At 40.5% G+C, this 19,373-nt stretch overlaps 1 protein-coding gene across 2 annotated transcripts in view; it reads right to left on the bottom strand.

Moving 5' to 3' along the window:
* Positions 1-19,373, bottom strand: part of LOC131227215 (disease resistance protein RGA2-like) — a 112,662-nt gene that overhangs the window by 70,026 nt on the left and 23,263 nt on the right. Inside the window, exons 2-3 of one of the 2 annotated variants that reach the window (XM_058222964.1) lie at positions 10,674-13,464; positions 6,473-6,724 (exon numbers count right to left, since the gene is read on the bottom strand). In XM_058222964.1, coding sequence (XP_058078947.1) covers positions 10,720-13,464 — 2,745 coding nt within the window. In that variant the 3' untranslated portion in view covers positions 6,473-6,724; positions 10,674-10,719. Of the gene's footprint in view, positions 1-6,472; positions 6,725-10,673; positions 13,465-19,373 lie in introns of those variants that run through there. The other variant, XR_009162112.1, reaches the window with a different exon arrangement.

Raw genomic sequence — 19,373 nt, 5'->3', positions numbered from 1 at the left:
TTGGTTCGGTCAGCAGCTTGGGCCAATTAGAGCCGAGTTTGCTATTGAGGCATTTCCACAAACACCTGAACTGCAATTTCAAAATTCCATTATTTTACAAACAGAGGCAATAGTTTTACAAGTATTTTATCAAACACCTTCTAAGTAACATAAAAACTAAGAAAAACAAAGCGAAAAAAGGTATTTGTTTCATGTACATACCTTCCTTGCCACCGGCCACATTTCGTTGAGTCATTTTATCAAACAGTTAGTGAGCAACATCAATGGCAAAGTAACCGAGTCACCGAACTAGTTCGATCTGAGTTTGATTCGAGTTGGATTTGATCCGAGTTGAGTCGAGTCAAGCTAGGGCCTGCTTGAACTTGGCTCAAACTCATTGACTCGGCTCGAACTCAGCTTCGATCTGAATAGAATCGAGCTTTTTCGAGTTGAGTCGAGCGAGCTAACCGAGCTAGCTCGGTTTGTGTACACCTCTACATCTAACTATCCATTTGACAGCCATCACCAATCAGATAGGATAATTGAACTTGTGTGATTTTCATGACAAATTCCATCTCCAAGTCAGTCCCACTATTTGTACGGCCTAGTTTGGCTAAGTGAACTCAACACTAGCCAGCCAGGTACTATTAAAGCTCTGTAGACCCACCATAATGTATATGTTTTATCCACACAGTTCATCCATTTTGCTAACTCATTTTAGGTATAATCCAAAAAATAAGGAAAATCCAAATATTAGGTGGACCACAGCGCAGGAAAATATTTTTAATTGAACGTCCACCCTTAAAACTTCCCACACTGTAACTGTAAAGTTTATATGCCATCTAACCTGTTGATAAGGTCACACACATGGATGAAAGGAAAACACACAAATACAAATATTAGCTTGATCCAAAACCTCTGCTGCCCAGCAAAGTTTACAACAGTTCAATTCTTACCGTTTCCTCTTGTGGGGTCCACCTGAGATTTATATCTGCCTCAGTTTTGAACTCATGCTCACAAAGTTTTGACTCCTGTTGGCCAAACCGCGTGGGAATAGTAAGCAAGAATGCTAATAAGTCAACCATAATAAATGCCTCAGGCCCACCATTCAATCATGCAACACGGCTCAAACAATGTCTGCATGTGCTGTTACACACAATGGCCCACAATAAAGCTGTAATCAAGACATTTGATATGACGGCAGGCATTATTGGAGAGGAATGGATCAGTGAGACCCTGACTTCACCCCAGATGGTTCGTCCCTCACCGTGGGGCCCACCTTGATCTATATATTCTATATCCAGGCCGTCTAAACTTTTCTTCCAAATAATTTTAGTGTATGATTCTAAAAATGAGAAACAGATCCAATTATTAGGTGGACCATATTGTTGGGAATAGTGGTGCTTAACTATCAATGGGCCACAAAAGTTTTGGATCAAGCTAATGTTTATTTTTATACCTTCATTAAGGCTTATGTGACCATATCAACAGATTAAATGGCAAATAAATACTATGAAAACATTAAGGTGTATCCTAATAAGTTTTTAATGGTAGGGCGTTCAAGCACCACTGTTTTATCAGAGTCTGGTCCACTTGAGATTTAAATCTTCTTATTTTTTGGATAATGTACTAAAACGTTATGGAAAAACATATGAACGGAGAAGATATAAAATAGATACACAAAGGCAGCCCCACGGTAAGGGCCGCACCGTCTTAGGTGAGGCCGGGGTCTCACGTATTCCTTTTCCAAATGGGAGAGTGGATTGCATGCATCGCGTGGCGCTTACGGAGACATCCGTTACAGGTCCACTCCGTCCATACGTTTTGAAGATCAGGTTGGCATAGGAATCTAAAAATAAAGCATATACCATCGGAAACGGTGGGCATTGAATGCCTTGGGTAACAGTAGTTTTGCATCACGATGACATTTGTTCCTACGGTTTATCTTATAACCTCATGATAGATTTGAATGGCGTATAGATATATTGGTTACCTCTAACGATGGTTTTAACGTTTTTATTTTCGTTATTTTATTTGTGGTGGTGCACTTAAGTCTATACTTATGCTTCAATATCAATAGATTCATAATTCTATTTATGTTAGCGTTACGGTGGGTCGATCTCCAGCAGTCCAATTTAACTCTTAACTCATGTTGTAATACCAACTTATAATGCTCCAAATTTTAGGGGTCGAACACATCCTCAATACCCGCTATTTTGAGAGTCACTTTTACCTATGAAGGCATAATTTACCCATATGGTTTATATTAATTAAGCAAAGCAGGTAAACAGAACTATGTAAAATAATGAAGTACCAACATATACAAACCACCAACCAAAAAAATATAAAAATTGCATCCACATGTCAAAAAATCACAGGGTTCACTTAGCTAAAGACCCAATATACACGTTTAAAATGAACACAAAGTGTACTACCCCTACCTAAAATAATGCTACACTAATCTAGCACCCTGAGAAGATAGCACTACAATTGATCATCCACCACCTGAATATACGAGATCTCCTCAATGAGGTCTGCATACTCCTTGTATGGTGCTTACTCCTTATATATATGTTGCCTCCTCTAAGGTACCTGCATCAATGAAATCTTCTAATTGGTATTTTAAAACACCATCCCAAGTGGGAGTAAGTGATCAACTCAATGGTATTATTAACCTAAGTTATACATGTTATCAATCACATCGGGCTTATATAATAATAGTTATACACCTCAAACAATTCCTTAGCTAGTCGTTTAATGCATAAATGCCATAAGGTGTAAATGCACTGCCTGGGATCAATCACAATATAATATCCTTCCACGTTCATTACACCACCACCACAACAACAACCAAGTTAGGAGACAATGATTCAAATACAACGCAACCCATAATATATGTTATGGTATGCATGATTAGCCAAGTACTTATTAGTCCAAATTCAAACAGTATTTGAATATAGGATACCTCTATCATATCACAGACCTCTATCTAAATCACGTGGTTCGAAGCGACATAAAGCGGCTTCTTACCCGTGCCCCTTAATCCTAATGAAAGTTCATTGCTCAACAATCCTCGCATGCATGGTTAATCACAGTCAACTCATAGCCCTTAGCTAATCTCATATATATATATATATAGAGAGAGAGAGAGAGAGAGCGAGAGAGAGAGAGAGAGAGAGAGAGAGAGAGAGAGAGAGAGTTATGCTCACCTATGCACCTATGCATGTGCGCACCTTTGCACATATGTCATGGGTGTCTAATCTGAACGGTCATGTGATGCAGAATCCCATGGAACCCCAAGGGACAAATTTTTACCCCGCTCTAAAATTCTAGCAAAGAGAAATGCAAATCAAGGGAGGAAATTGCTTTCAATTTCATGGCCCACCAAAGTTTTGAGTCAAAGTAAAAATTGCGCAGATGGGGTTTCATGAGGTGCTGCTTCACGTGGACCGTTCAGATTTTGGAGTCATCATGTATGATGGGTTCTCAAAAAAGTTCGTGCGAGTTACATGCGAACTGGTGCGCAGCTGAGCATTTGTACGCACACGCCCGCACGCGCGCACACACACGCGCGCACACGCACACACACACACACACACACACACACACACACACACACATATATATATATATAGAGAGAGAGAGAGAGAGAGAGAGAGAGAGAGAGAGAGAGAGAGAGAGAGAGAGTCATAGACATTTTCATGTCCAAGATGGATCAGAGAAGGCCTGATTAGAGGCAGAAGTCATCGAGATAGTTAGAACCTTAAAACAGGTATATCTTGCAAACTGGAATGAGTTACTCGACGTACCATACATGATTTTGGGGTAGGACGAGCTACTTTAGCCTACCAATCTAGCTATTCTGGGTTACCCACACCAAATTTGTGAGATTCCATCATAACAACATCAAACATTGCCCACACCAAATTTGTGAGATTCCATAGTATCTACATCAAACATTGCCCACACCAAATTTGTGAGATTCCATCGTATCGACATCAAACATTGCCCACACCAAATTTGTGAGATTCCATCATATGGACATCAAACATTGCCCACACCAAGAATGTACACAACCATCAGTGTGGACTGTAAGGTTTACATCCATTGAGTGTATAAAGCCAATGTGCTTAAAACATCTAAGCCAGTGAAAAGACAGGGCCGCCATGATGATCATCAAGGAAAAATAGATAGAGAGAGAGAAGCAGATTCATTCATTCAGTGGCACACTTATAAATTGAGTAAATCTGTGGGTTGAATATTCATATGCACTGTCTATCAATTATTTTTCAGTGGGGCCCAACTAATGAATGGATTCACTGATCTTTATGCTAAATAATCTTCAGGGTGGGACATACTATTTAATTAATCTGTATGTCATATATATTTAATTTACATAGTAAAAGAAAAATAAAAATAAAATTAAATTTACTTCTAAATATGCATGAATTAATATAATACATATTCAAAAACATACTTTAATCATAACCTTACTCTTTCTCTCCTCTTTTGCTAGAGCATGATCGGCATCATACATGTGAACATATGCAAGATCCAAGCCATCCATCGAGTTGGTCCCACTGTGAAAATGACATCTACTTGTCAAACCCTCCACAGTTTAGGTTCGCAGCTAAAACCTTAGCAGAGTTTTCAACGCCATTTGCCTGTTCTTAAAACTGTGCCCCACCTAAATAATGGAGCCCTGACTTTTGTAGAAGATCTTCCAGAAGGTCAAATCAAATCCATCCAATGGATCTGGATCTGTGCATTTTGCCTCTGTATTTACACTAGCAATGTATTGTAACTTAAAATTTCCATAAAATGTTGGTAGGTATGTATCCAATGTAAAACGCCCACAGTTGAAGGTTGCTGCTACATGACAATCCCATCATGGTAGGGTTCTCAATGGGTACCCAATGGACCCAACCCGATTTAACGGATCTAGGCCCGATATCTCGGACCCATTTAGAAATATAACAGGTTTGGATCCACCACTTTGGATCCGGTTACAAAATTAGCTCTACTCGGTCCGAGTCGGATCCACCGTTTTGAACGCGGTTGAGACCAGGCTTAAGGTGGGTCTGATTAATTTTAATAATATAATACTCTATGTGTGTATGCTCACACACAAGGTTCAGCTAACTTAGAAATTAGGGAGTAATTAATATTAAATTAAAGATTATTTAATGTTAATAAATAATCTATTAACAAGGTCGCATAGACGTAGATTTTACTAGGGCTGTCAATGGGCCGGGCCTAGTGTTGGTCTGGCCAAAATTTTGATTTTACTGACCCGAGCGTGGCCCATTGACACCCCTAGATCTTACCCGAAAAGATGAGAGAGAGAGAGAGAGAGAGAGAGAGAGAGAAGCTTTGAAACTCTCGGCAGGATGGTGGACGATACTCAAGCATTTAGAAATTACTTGCATATTGTGTATATAATATATTATAGTTCGAATTAAACCGTCTAGATTATGTATATTAGCTTAATCTTACTATTATCTAAAAATTACTCTTATTTGGTTATCTGGCTATCAGATTAATGGACAGTTATTGGACGGCTGAAAATGAAAAATATCATGCCTTGTTTGAAGAAACTAGGGTCCATGAACCAGAGGTTACGTGATTGGGTTTCCTCAGCTATGCGGCCCACCTCCAAATCAAGGTAAGCAATCATACATTTTATAAGGAAGAAAGATCATCGGCTCACAGCATGTCAATGTGCATGCAGAAAATGGCTATTCAAAAATCTACATTTTGAAGTGCCTCTGAGATTCCCGCCAACCGTTTAGATGATGGGAGATGTGTGTCCTCAACATTCTGGGTGTTCCCTGTGCCAGTACTATTCATGATGCCCCACTTAATTGGCAGGCGTATGCAATGTTGAGATGATCTGGACCATTCATCCGATGGACCTCACTTTGATTAGCCTAGCCTAAAACGTTTGACCAATCCATGGTGGTTCGCACTTTATGAATTTTCAGATTAAATTGTGGTCTAGGGTTGGGTCTAAGCACTTGGGTTAACAACAGGATGGGCTAGACAGCAGGGGGTCAAATTCTGGCTTGATTCAGGTGGGCCTAGTTTTCTATAGAGGCCCCTGATTTTGAAGCATGGCTTTGTAATAGAAGCCTTGGGTCGAGCATAGGCCTGGATGTTCTTAAAAATTGCAAGCCTTTGTAGTATTATTGATGGGAGATACTACAAAATATCACACCCTCTTAACTGTCAGAATGGGCCTCTTATGTACACAATTGGCAAGCCAGCAGTCGGATTGGCTACGATCATCCTTTAAAAAAAAAAAAAAAAAAAAAAAATTAAAATTATTTGATGCATCTTATATTAATCTAGGGGCCCAAGACATGTACGCAGTAGCTTGCTGAAAAGCAGACCCCACCTGTATCATTTCTGGGCCGAACAAAACCTTTCCACCCACGATCAATCACAACACTTAATTAACAACATATTTAGAATAGTATTTACTCTTCAGACCACTTCCTATATGTGTGAATTGGATTTCTCAGAAATAGAATTTTGAGCACTTGAATTTACATGTTTGGATGGAGAATTTCTATACTGCGGGTACACAGAGAACCATAGAAATCAACAAGCTAAGAAAATGTAGAAGACCAATGCAGCCCAGCTATCAGTTCAAAAGATTGTAAGCTGGCAAATCCTTAATGCTGGAGACGTCTTCCAATGCTAGCTCACGCTCCAGCTGCGGTAGTGTTGATTTCAAAACCTCCTAGAAAGATGAGGAAGACAGATCAAAGAGAAAAAAAATCAGGTAAACAAAATTTCAAGGGAACCCAATTCCTTTAGGGACACAAGGATGAATGTGATGAGGTCAATCACCGTCTTCCTCAAGGATAACTAATTCGAATCCATGAAGCTTCTTTGGACTCTTTTGGAGACTACTCGAATCCACAAGGAAAAATCAAGAAAATAGAAATAATATTCTAGAAAATTTGTAAATTGGTTAATTCTTGAATAAACAAGTTTACACCCCTTTAAATAGGGATACTAAGCCATGAAATAAGTTCCGGAATTAAATTACAGCTAAAATTCCTAGAAATCATGACTTACTATAAATAGTAATCTTACAATTTACAGACGGTCATGATTCCTACAACTGCGCATGGTTTTTAGCTAAAGATAGTAAGTGTTCTATTTGGCCGAACCATGATGTTCCCCTAACTATTCTAACCACTTTTCATGTTGACGCAGCTCCTGGAGCCGAACAATGAAAAGTTGTACTTAAACTAAAACTTGCTATAAATAGTAAAAACAAAATTAAATTGGGAATTTAACTGTTGAACTGATGGGCAAATTTGGTGATGGCAAATTCATTAACGCATTCTACCCAAAATTATATATGGTATTTCGCAAATTCGGCATTGGAATTCCACCGTTTGCGATATACGTCATCCAGGCTAGGTTACTCAGGTACATTTTCCAATCTCCAACTGGGCCCTTTCTGATCCATCTTGACCATGAAACTGGCCACGACCCGCTCTACATCATCTAGGCTAGGTTACTAAGGTACATTTTCTGCCTTCTCTTAAATGGGGTGATGGCTCATCTACCGTTCATGTGGGTACTGATCCAAACAATCCAAATTGTGGACCATCCAATGGAGGTCATGGAATGGAGATGATCAGAGGTATAGATTCAACGATTGATATAAGATGGTTAAGATTCATCCTATTGATGTGATTTCCAGGATATGCTCCATCTACAACAGGACCCACGATTTGGATATCTATAGACACAAATGTATGCCATTTGTGTGCCTGATAAGATCAAGCCACTGTCAATGAAATGGAGTGTCACAGCGGTGCTTACATTGAATTCCATATAAGAAGCAAGCTTCACAAGCCACTGAGCATTCATCATCTGAAATGACACAGAGTAGAGGTTATCAAATGCCATTTCATCTTCTCCAAGCATCTCCAGAAGTCGAACACCTGTTAATGAAGTAGTCTTGCCTGCAAGAAAGTTCCAACCATACGTGATTTTCATTTTCAATGAACACAGTCACAGGAAGACATTTTTAATGTGGGTACCCAATCAACCCGACCCGATTTTAATGGGTCAGGCCAGGTTTGGGTATCACTTTTTGGATCCAATTAAAAATCGGTCTAGTCAGGTTTTGGTTTGGGTCCAGGCAGTTTTAATAGTAAAACTATGTATTTTTAACATGCATTGATTATTCCAGTAAGAAATGAGTTTCCCTATGCTGCACACGTGTAAGAGAGACTATTTATACACATCATGCATCCCCCAAAGCAGCATGCTTGTGTGAGATCTAATCCATCCAGTAGGTAGGCCTAATCATATAAATGCTCTTGACTGTCCCAAAGCCAACTCCAAATTTAGATCCAAAGACTCAATGGGTACCTCGAATCCGATAAGATCCAGGTTTTTAAGAACCAAACCAGACATAAAAGGACCCAAACCTGGCAAGAACCGAGCCTGGTAAGCCCAGGCGCAGGTACTACAAGACCCAACCCTTTGACAGCCCTACCTGTTTGGGTGCCACTTAAAAATGAGTTCATTGCATTTTAATAAATAGTAATTATGTATTAGAGATCATGATTGATGCTTATTAAGATTACCTTGCTAGAAAAGAAATGGGGCGTTCGATAGCATTGACATACATCCAATACCTGCCGAATGACATTGAGTGCCATCTCAAAAACAGTCCAGCAATCAATTAGAATTTTTTCAGATTTTCTCGATGTGATTGAGTTGTCGATATCGATGCTATCGACAGCTGCTCAATGGAATTGAGTGGATTGTCGATGACATTGACAAACCCTATTACATATAAAGTTAAGACATCTGACAACATAGAGTGAGCTCAGATGAAAATGGATTTCTTGCCAAAGCCTGTTGTAGGTTTATGCACTTGGACGCTAAGTGAGGCCCACTGTGATGTTTGTGAGAAATCCACCCTGTCAATCCATTTTTCCAGCTCATTTTAGGATATGAGACCAAAAATAAGGAAGATCTATAACTCAAGGGAGCCACATCGAGAGGAAACAATAGGTAAAGAAATTCCAATCATTGAAATCTTACGGGGTCCACCTTGATATTTATATACTATCCAAACCATTCATGAAGTCATACCCATTGGAATGAACTGAAAACACAAAAAAGCAAATTCCTAATATGAAACTCTTATGGCCCTACGATTGTCTCAATTTCCTCTCATGTGGCTCACTTGAGTTCCGGATCCTCCTCACTTTTTGTCTTATATTCTAAAATGAGTTGGAAAATCAGATGCATGGAGTGGATTTCGTTCCTCTAAGGGCCCGTTTGGCCGGTCGGATTGGAAGGGATTGGACGGTATTGGAAGGGATTGGAAGTCAAATCCCGGGATTGGCCTGGCGTGCCAAACAGAGTCGGTGATCTTATCCCAATCCCATTGATCTTAAGATAATCCACTGACAACACCATCATTACCTTTAAATCCCATCCGATCCAACCTAATCCTTTCAAATTTGCCTTGGATCGTGTTTGGTTCGAGGGATTGGGAGGGATGAGAAGGTTTAATCCCGGGATTGGCCGGGCGTTCTAAACAGACTGGATATAACAATCCAGGGATATAGCAATCCCATGGATCGTTCCAAACAGACTGGATATAACAATCCAGGTATATAGCAACCCCATGGATCTCCAGACAATCCACCGACAACACCATAATTACCTAGAAATCCATGCCATCCACCCTAATACCATTCAATACCTTCCAATCCACCCGGCCAAACGGGCCCTAAGTGTGGTCTACTTGATCAACAGATAAATTACAAACAATCAAGTGGGAAGTAGGCATTTTGTAAACGGGCTGGGCTGGTGGGGTTGGGTTTCTCTGGGCCTGGGCCAAGCAAACCTATCGAGTTGGGCTTGGGCCTCCTGTGCTAGAATGCATGCTTGATTGCACTGGCCTGGCCCGACCTAACTCTCTCGAGTTGGACTTGGGCCTCCTGTGCAAGATGCATGCTTGGCTTGGGCCGGGCTCAGTCCTTGAACCTTAAAGTGTCAGATTGAGTGGAGCATAGCTTGACTCGACCCTGACCATGAGGCCCACCGTGATTATGTACTTAAATCAACACCGTTCATCCATTTTGAAAACTCATTTTAGGTGATGATTCCAAAAATGAAGCAGATTCAAATCTCAGGTGAACCATAATATAGGAAACAGTGGTAATCGACCATTAAAAACCTCTCGTGGCCACAAAAATTTTGGATGAATCTAATATTTGTGTAGTCTCTTCATCCATGTCCTTGTGACCTTCTCAACAGGTTGGATTACAAAAAAAAAACATTCCGGTGGCCCCATGATGTCTTTAATGATGGGAAATCAATGATGACTTTTTTTTTTCCCTGGTATGATCCACCTAAAATTTAGATCTGCTTCATTTTTCATTTTTTGGGAACATGTCCTAAAATGAGCTTTCAAGATGGATGGACGGTGTGGATATAAGGGACATTTGTGGATGTAAGGGACATACATCACTATGGGCCCCACAGTTAAGGATCAACCTACGTCCTTGGATCGGGGGATCATCTGGATGAATGATAGCACGAAAATAGCAGCAACTGAATTATCCAAACTCTTCAGTTGGTGGTCATCAAATGTATATCTATATACTCTGTATCTAAGAGAGTGAGAGAGAGAGAGAGAGTACCTAGTTGGAACTTGTCCACTTGATGGATCATCTCATCTTCAGTGCCTCATTTGATTCTGAGGTGGTCAATCCAGATGTTTGGGATGTGTGACGCTTTGCTCCGATACTTCCTTGTGCATTTATCCGCCAGCATTGGATTGCCAAAGATGGTTAAATATTGGAGACAGGTAAGGCCCCACAACCCTTGAGGCAATGACCGCAACTCGGGGCAGCTGTGGATCTTGAGAATCCTAAGTGACTTGAGCTGTCCCAAATCATCAGGAAGAGACCTCAATTTAGAGCAATTGCTGATACCAAGAGTCTCTAGTGACTCCAATTGTTTCCATCCGTAGGGGAGACACGTCGTGTTCTCTAAATTATAGATCTCAAACGTCTTGAGGCTTGGGAGGTTCGGTAATGGCCACAAAATCTCGCCACATCCCGAGATGTCGAGGGATGTTAGACTTTCCGGGAGGTGTGTCAGCAGTGCCTTCAATTTCCAGCAGTCGTAAATTCTTAATGAGTGTAGAGACGGCATTATCTCTCTGTCTTCTAATCTCAACTCCCACTCCTCCAATTCATACATGTCACTGAACTTGAGCTCTTCCAGCTTCGGGAATGCCACCCCGTTTATGTCCCCACCACTGCTATTCCCGTAAAACTCACTTCCCACCCGTTTTACAAGACCTGCCTTTATTTCAAGGTATTTAAGCGAAGGTAGTCTCCCTAGCCCAGGCAACTGTGTACACTTATTGCAATCTATTAATCTCAAGCTGACTAAATTTGAGAAAGATGAATCTCCTATCCAGGTTGGAAACTTGGAACAAATGTATCCCTTAATTTCCAGCTCTTCTAGGTTTGCAAGGGACGGCCGGAGGGCTTCAACTACATTTTCCATCCTCTCCACCTCACCATTTCCTGACATTTCAACAGCATCATCTGGTGACATATTTAGAGACAATACGCGAAGTTGTAACTTGTTCTCCAGTTGTGCTTCCTTAGCCTCATCCGCGCTCCCTACTCTCTCCAAGTGATCTATTTCTAGCGTTCCTTGGAGAGAGTCAAGTCGCTTCAGCTCTCCAATCTTACATCCTCCATCGCCTCCCACGATAAACCTACTCAACGTTCGAAGGGAACTTATTCTCCCCAACCCTTCCGGTAAGTACTTTAGTTCTTCTGTTCCTATCATTTCCAGATGTCTCAAGCGGACCATTGCACTCATCCCACTTGGCAGTCTTTGGAGGCGTTCACACATATTCAACTTCAAGGTCTGCAAATTGCTGAGACTACTCACTGATTCCGGCAACTCAACTATCTGATCTGAATAAGACAAGTCAAGATATCGTAAATGCTTCAGCAACCCAATTGAGCTTGGCAATTCTTTAATACGGAAATCAAATGCCCTAAGGGACCTGGCGCATTGGAATAAATGATCAGGGATGGTATCAATTTCTGAATATCCGGTCTGGAGGAGTGTTCGCAACTTTTTTGCATGACATAGAGGGGCAGGAATGTGTGACGTTTCCCTGGTGGCAATAAATGATGAATGACGGACTGTAACAGAGCTGGTGTCCATCTTTCCAGTCTCAAAGATGCAACATTCATTCTTTGTAATGAATTGGATGAGATCGTGAAGGAGATCATGTATTGTATATCTGACTTCATATTGATATGATCCCATTTTTTGAAACAAAGACTGCGCCAGTAGATCGTCAAAGTACTCTCCTCCAATTGCTTCCATCTCTCTTTTTCCATCGGGCTTGATGAAACCCTGAGCTAACCACAACTTGACCAATGTATCCTTCTCCATCAGACGATCCTTAGGATATACTGAGCAATATGCAAAACACTGCTTCAAATGGACAGGCAAATTATAATAGCTCAGCAACAAAGCCGGTAAGATACCTTTCGCGATGTCTCGTATTTCCCATGTTTGGCTTTCTAAGATGTCCTTCCAATCTTGTGTGGTCATCTTGGAACGCATGACGCTTCCAATTACCTTTAACGAAAGAGGCACTCCTTTACACTTCTTCACTATCTCTCTTCCGATCTTTTCCAACGCCCGGCAATCTTCCACTTTCCTCCCAGCGAAAGCTCTGGTTCTGAACAGTAACCAGCTATCATCATAGGATAAACCTTTCAATTCATGCATGTAGGCAGACGGCATGCATGTATTTGCAACCTTCTCGCTGCGAGTGGTGACCAAAATTTTACTTCCAGGAGCACCGCTTTGGAAGGAAAGCCATAGTTGCTCCCACTTGTCACTATTATCATTCCACACATCATCAAGGACAAGCAAGAACCGTTTTCCTTGTAATGTCTCGAGAAGCTTATTTTGCAATGGGTTTAGCCCTGTAAGCGGAGTATTTACCCGTTCTGCATCTTCTATAATTGCTTTGGTAAGCCTGACGAGATCAAAATCATCAGAAACACAAACCCATAGAAACACATCGAAATGGCTCCTTACCCTTTCATCCTTGAAGATCAATTGAGCAAGAGTCGTCTTGCCCAACCCGCCAACGCCTACTATCGAAATGACATGAATTCCTCCCTCCTCAGAACTGCTCCCGCTGACCAACTTGCTTATTATGATATCTCTGTCTCTGTCTCTCCCGAACATCTTCGATTCGTCTACGAGCGAACTCGTTTGAGACTCGGCCTTGTGAAGCTGACTACCTCCACGGAAACTGTGAATCTCCTTAAAACTGAACTTATTTGTGTCAGCTGCAATCTGATCCAGCTTCGCCCTTACTTGTTTGATCTGACGAGCAAAATCGCGTTGTGATGCGACTTTACTGACAAATGTCCGCACCTTATCTCCGATGTCGTCGCCTTCGGACATTGATTCATGGGCCAACCTTATCCAATCTTCTAGACCGCAACATGAAAAGAGTGAAAATAAGCACGCCCATGCCTGGTTTCCCATGAGTCGATCGTCAGCGTTGTGGGTTCCTGATTCAGATTCTGGAAATGGAATCATCTCATCAACCACGTCCTCCACATCGTAAACCACATCTTTGAGCTTTCTTAACCAAACTTGCATGCTTTCATTGTGAAATTGCATAATCTCAGCATCATTAAGAAGTGCTTGAATGGATTCCAATGTAGAAGATAACTTTTCAACTTCTTCTTTGGCATCACCCACCAAATAAACCTCTTCTCGAAGTTTGTTCACAACCATTGAAACAAGCGCATTCGCCATTGTTCGAGAACAGAGAGAGAGCTCTGAATCCCCAGAAAAATGGGAGAGAGAGAGAGAGAGAGAGAGAGAGAGAGAGAGAGATCAGATGCAGGAAATTGAGAGGGAGAGAGCGATCAGATCTCAAGAAATTGAGAGGGAGAGTGCGATGATCGAAGAAATGGTGAGAGATAGAGATGAGAGAGAGAGAGGTCTGATTGCAGGAAATTGAGAGGGACAGAGCGATGATAGAAGAATCAGGAGAGATAGAGATGAGGAAGATGAGATGAGATGGCGGGAAATTCAGAGAGAGAGAGAGATGAGAGATGAGATTCCAGGAAATTGAGAGAGAGAGAGAGAGAGAGAGAGAGAGAGAGAGATGAGATTCAAGGAAATTGAGAGAGAGAGAGAGAGAGAGAGAGAGAGAGAGAGAGATGAGATTCCAGGAAATTGAGAGAGAGAGAGAGAGATGAGAGATGAGATTCCAGGAAATTGAGAGAGAGAGAGAGCGCGATGATCGTCGAAGAAACGAGGAGAGAGATGAGAGAGGGAGAGTTCTCTAAGTCAAAGATTCTTTGAATGCTTAAGAGCGGCTTGATGCATCAATCTACAGCATCCAACAAAGCCCTGTGGGACCCGCAGAAATTTCCGTGTAAAATCCACTCCGTCCATCAGTTTCTTCACATCATGTTACAATCATGGCACAAAAATCAACCAAATACAATATTCAAGTGAGCCGTAACATAAGAAACCGTAGTGGTTGTGCTGCCATGGTTGGAACCTTAGTGGGGCCCACATAAGATTTTGAACAGTCTGATCTTGTGCTGTCCCTTCTTTCTAGTGGTAGTCACCTTTTGAACGGGTTGGATTGTCCATAAACATCATATTGAGCCCAGAAAAATTCAATGGTGAACGTGGCCCACGTGGGTCCTGGATCTGCCTCATTTCTGGGCTCTCAGCACAGGTAATGAAACTGATAGAGGGAGTGATTTTTACAAAGACACCGATGTGACGTGGGCCTCACAGAGCTTGGTTTTTCATGGGAGCGGATTAGGTGAGGGATTTTCTCCTTTTACCACCGAAATACTCTTGTTTCGATTTTATCAAATTATGCCTCTCCCAACCTACATAGGGTATGACGTTTCACTTGTACGTGAAAAGTTGAGAATTGTAGGGCCCAAAAGGTACGTCCATGACATCTCACCCATCCAACACATGCACCCCGTGATCTGTCTTATTCTTTCGTCTCAACCCTTGAGAGGAGCTCTCCAAATGGATGGACGGTTTGGATAGAACACATACCTCATGATTAGACCCACATAACTTGCTGACGTCAGTATACCAGCTATATAGCTGATGTGTGGTATACCAGCCAATCCGCTTTTCCAACGCATACAACTCATGAGCACTTGAATAAAAGACCTGATTAATCAAATTATCAATGCACCGTACATAAATTTGGGCGTTTCTGGACATGTCATGTAATTTTCTGCAGTGTGGCCCACCTTGGGGTTGGATTTGTCAGAATTTCATTCCTTCCATCTCTATGATAGGATTCAACGGGTTGGATGTTATATATATACAGCTTGACCCACAATTATCAACTTCATCAAAATTTTAAATAAATAAAGATAATTTTGTAATTTTAACCTTGAAAAGCATTATTTGGTGAAATTTAAATATGGAAAGTATTTTAGTAATTTTACAAAAAAGTAAGACATATATGTTGGGGGATGGGCGGAGACAAATCTGAATCAAACAATAAGAGATCAAAGCACTTAGAGAACACAAGATTTTACGTGAAAAAATCCTCACGGAAAAAAACCACGATACAAAGTATTACAAGAGATGATTAGACTTACGGATCTAAAGAACCCTAAAACCCTTTACAAAACCCTAGCTTTTCTTTCCCCTTTGCTCCAAAATAACCTTAGAACATTCTCAATACCTTAATCCCTGATTATAAGCCCTAATATAAAGTCAGAACCAAATTAGAAAACAAAAACTATAATTCTGCAAAACTGCTTAAGTCGGTCGACAGATCCTTCGATAGGATCGAGTGTTATCGACGAATACACTCAAAATTGCTGAGCAAAGCAAACTCATAAATCAGGAATTACTCTATGGGATCGACAGTCAGTTTATAGGATCGTATGGTGTGTCGATTGGATTAAACTGTCTTGTTCTTGATTGATTTAAGACATCTGTCAACAATACATACATTAGGTGTGTCCCTACGAAGTTTACTCAATACACTATATCATGGTAAGTTCCTTGTAACTGGTCATTAGTGTCATGTGAAAAGGTATTGCAAGAGGAGTCATCGTACTAAGTAATGGATAAAGTTGTACACAAGCCGCATTGAAAAGAGTTTGACCCAAGTTTGGTTTGGCTTGTTTATGTGATACTCCCTGATTGAGCTTTACATGAGCCGAGCTTCAAGCTCATCTCTAATGTTTGAGTTAGTTTGGTTCAGATTATACGATCATGAGCTTGGTTTAGTTTGGTCAAAATATCAAGTCGAACCAAGCTTATATCCTCCAACAAATTTAGATCAAGAGTTGTCGACTCTTGGAGGTTACTATCTTCCTATTTTTTGACTCCTACAATAAAATCAGCTAGAAAATTTGATGGATAGCTGGATAAATCACATTTATCAGGGTGGGCCCCACGGATCTTTAACACTAGCTATGTGGCGGGTGTTGAGGTCATCGGCCAATTCAAAAGCTGCTTTAGGATACTAAGTAAACACTAGCCATCTATTTTTACATATCATTTTGGGATATGATCTAAAATTGAATAGCATCCAAAGCTCAAGAGGACCAAACCAAAGGAAATAGTGTACATTCATGTATATGTATTATGTATTATCTACTTAGTCATGTATATATATTATCAATGTTGTCCCTCCATTTTTACATTTCATTTTAGAAGAAAATATTTTTAATTGAACGTCATTACTTAAAACTTCTATGTATGTTGTAATGTTTATATCGTAAGTACTTGTTGATAAGGTCGTAGCATGGATGAAAGGAAATATAAATCGAATATTGACTTGATCCAAAACCTCTGCAGCTCAGCAAAGTTTACAACAGTCCACTTCTTACCGTTTCCTCTTGGGGATCCACCTGAGATTTATATCTGCCCCAGTTTTGAACTCATGCTCACAAAGTTTTGCCTCCAGTTAGCCAAGTCGCGTGGAAACAGTAAGCAAGAATGCTAAGAAGTCAACCCTAATAAAAGCCTCAGGCCCACCATTCAATCATGCAACACGGCTCAAACAATATCACCATGTGCTGTTACCCACAAATGGCCAACAATAAAGCTGTAATCAAGACATTTGATATGACGGCAGGCATTATTGGAGAGGAATGGATCAGAGAGACCCTGACTTCACCCCAGATGGTTCGTCCCTCACCGTGGGGCCCACCTTGATCTATATATTCTATATCCAGGCCGTCTAAACTTTTCTTCCAAATAATTTTAGTGTATGATTCTAAAAATGAGAAACAGATCCAATTATTAGGTGGACCATATTGTTGGAAATAGTGGTGCTTAACTATCAATGGGCCACAAAAGTTTTGGATCAAGCTAATGTTTATTTTTATACCTTCATTAAGGCTTATGTGACCATATCAACAGATTAAATGGCAAATAAATACTATGAAAACATTAAGGTGTATCCTAATAAGTTTTTAATGGTAGGGCGTTCAAGCACCACTGTTTTATCAGAGTCTGGTCCACTTGAGATTTAAATCTTCTTATTTTTTGGATAATGTACTAAAACGTTATGGAAAAACATATGAACGGAGAAGATATAAAATAGATACACAAAGGCAGCCCCACGGTAAGGGCCGCACCGTCTTAGGTGAGGCCGGGGTCTCACGTATTCCTTTTCCAAATGGGAGAGTGGATTGCATGCATCGCGTGGCGCTTACGGAGACATCCGTTACAGGTCCACTCCGTCCATACGTTTTGAAGATCAGGTTGGCATAGGAATCTAAAAATAAAGCATATACCATCGGAAACGGTGGGCATTGAATGCCTTGGGTAACAGTAGTTTTGCATCACGATGACATTTGTTCCTATGGTTTATCTTATAACCTCATGATAGATTTGAATGGCGTATAGATATATTGGTTACCTCTAACGATGGTTTTAACGTTTTTATTTTCGTTATTTTATTTGTGGTGGTGCACTTAAGTCTATACTTATGCTTCAATATCAATAGATTCATAATTCTATTTATGTTAGCGTTACGGTGGGTCGATCTCCAGCAGTCCAATTTAACTCTTAACTCATGTTGTGATACCAACTTATAATGCTCCAAATTTTAGGGGTCGAACACATCCTCAATACCCGCTATTTTGAGAGTCACTTTTGCCTATGAAGGCATAATTTACCCATATGGTTTATATTAATTAAGCAAAGCAGGTAAACAGAACTATGTAAAATAATGAAGTACCAACATATACAAACCACCAACCAAAAAAATATAAAAATTGCATCCACATGTCAAAAAATCACAGGGTTCACTTAGCTAAAGACCCAATATACACGTTTAAAATGAACACAAAGTGTACTACCCCTACCTAAAATAATGCTACACTAATCTAGCACCCTGAGAAGATAGCACTACAATTGATCATCCACCACCTGAATATACGAGATCTCCTCAATGAGGTCTGCATACTCCTTGTATGGTGCTTACTCCTTGTATATATGTTGCCTCCTCTAAGGTACCTGCATCAATGAAATCTTCTAATTGGTATTTTAAAACACCATCCCAAGTGGGAGTAAGTGATCAACTCAATGGTATTATTAACCTAAGTTATACATGTTATCAATCACATCGGGCTTATATAATAATAGTTATACACCTCAAACAATTCCTTAGCTAGTCGTTTAATGCATAAATGTCATAAGGTGTAAATGCACTGCCTGGGATCAATCACAATATAATATCCTTCCACGTTCATTACACCACCACCACAACAACAACCAAGTTAGGAGACAATGATTCAAATACAATGCAACCCATAATATATGTTATGGTATGCATGATTAGCCAAGTACTTATTAGTCCAAATTCAAACAGTATTTGAATATAGGATACCTCTATCATATCACAGACCTCTATCTAAATCACGTGGTTCGAAGCGACATAAAGCGGCTTCTTACCCGTGCCCCTTAATCCTAATGAAAGTTCATTGCTCAACAATCCTCGCATGCATGGTTAATCACAGTCAACTCATAGCCCTTAGCTAATCTCATATATATATATATATATAGAGAGAGAGAGAGCGAGAGAGAGAGAGAGAGAGAGAGAGAGAGAGAGAGAGTTATGCTCACCTATGCACCTATGCATGTGCGCACCTTTGCACACATGTCATGGGTGTCTAATCTGAACGGTCATGTGATGCAGAATCCCATGGAACCCCAAGGGACAAATTTTTACCCCGCTCTAAAATTCTAGCAAAGAGAAATGCAAATCAAGGGAGGAAATTGCTTTCAATTTCATGGCCCACCAAAGTTTTGAGTCA

This window comes from Magnolia sinica, chromosome 15, assembly GCF_029962835.1.
Source record: "Magnolia sinica isolate HGM2019 chromosome 15, MsV1, whole genome shotgun sequence".
Lineage (NCBI taxonomy): Eukaryota > Viridiplantae > Streptophyta > Magnoliopsida > Magnoliales > Magnoliaceae > Magnolia > Magnolia sinica.
This window is presented reverse-complemented; position numbering and strand designations above follow the sequence as displayed.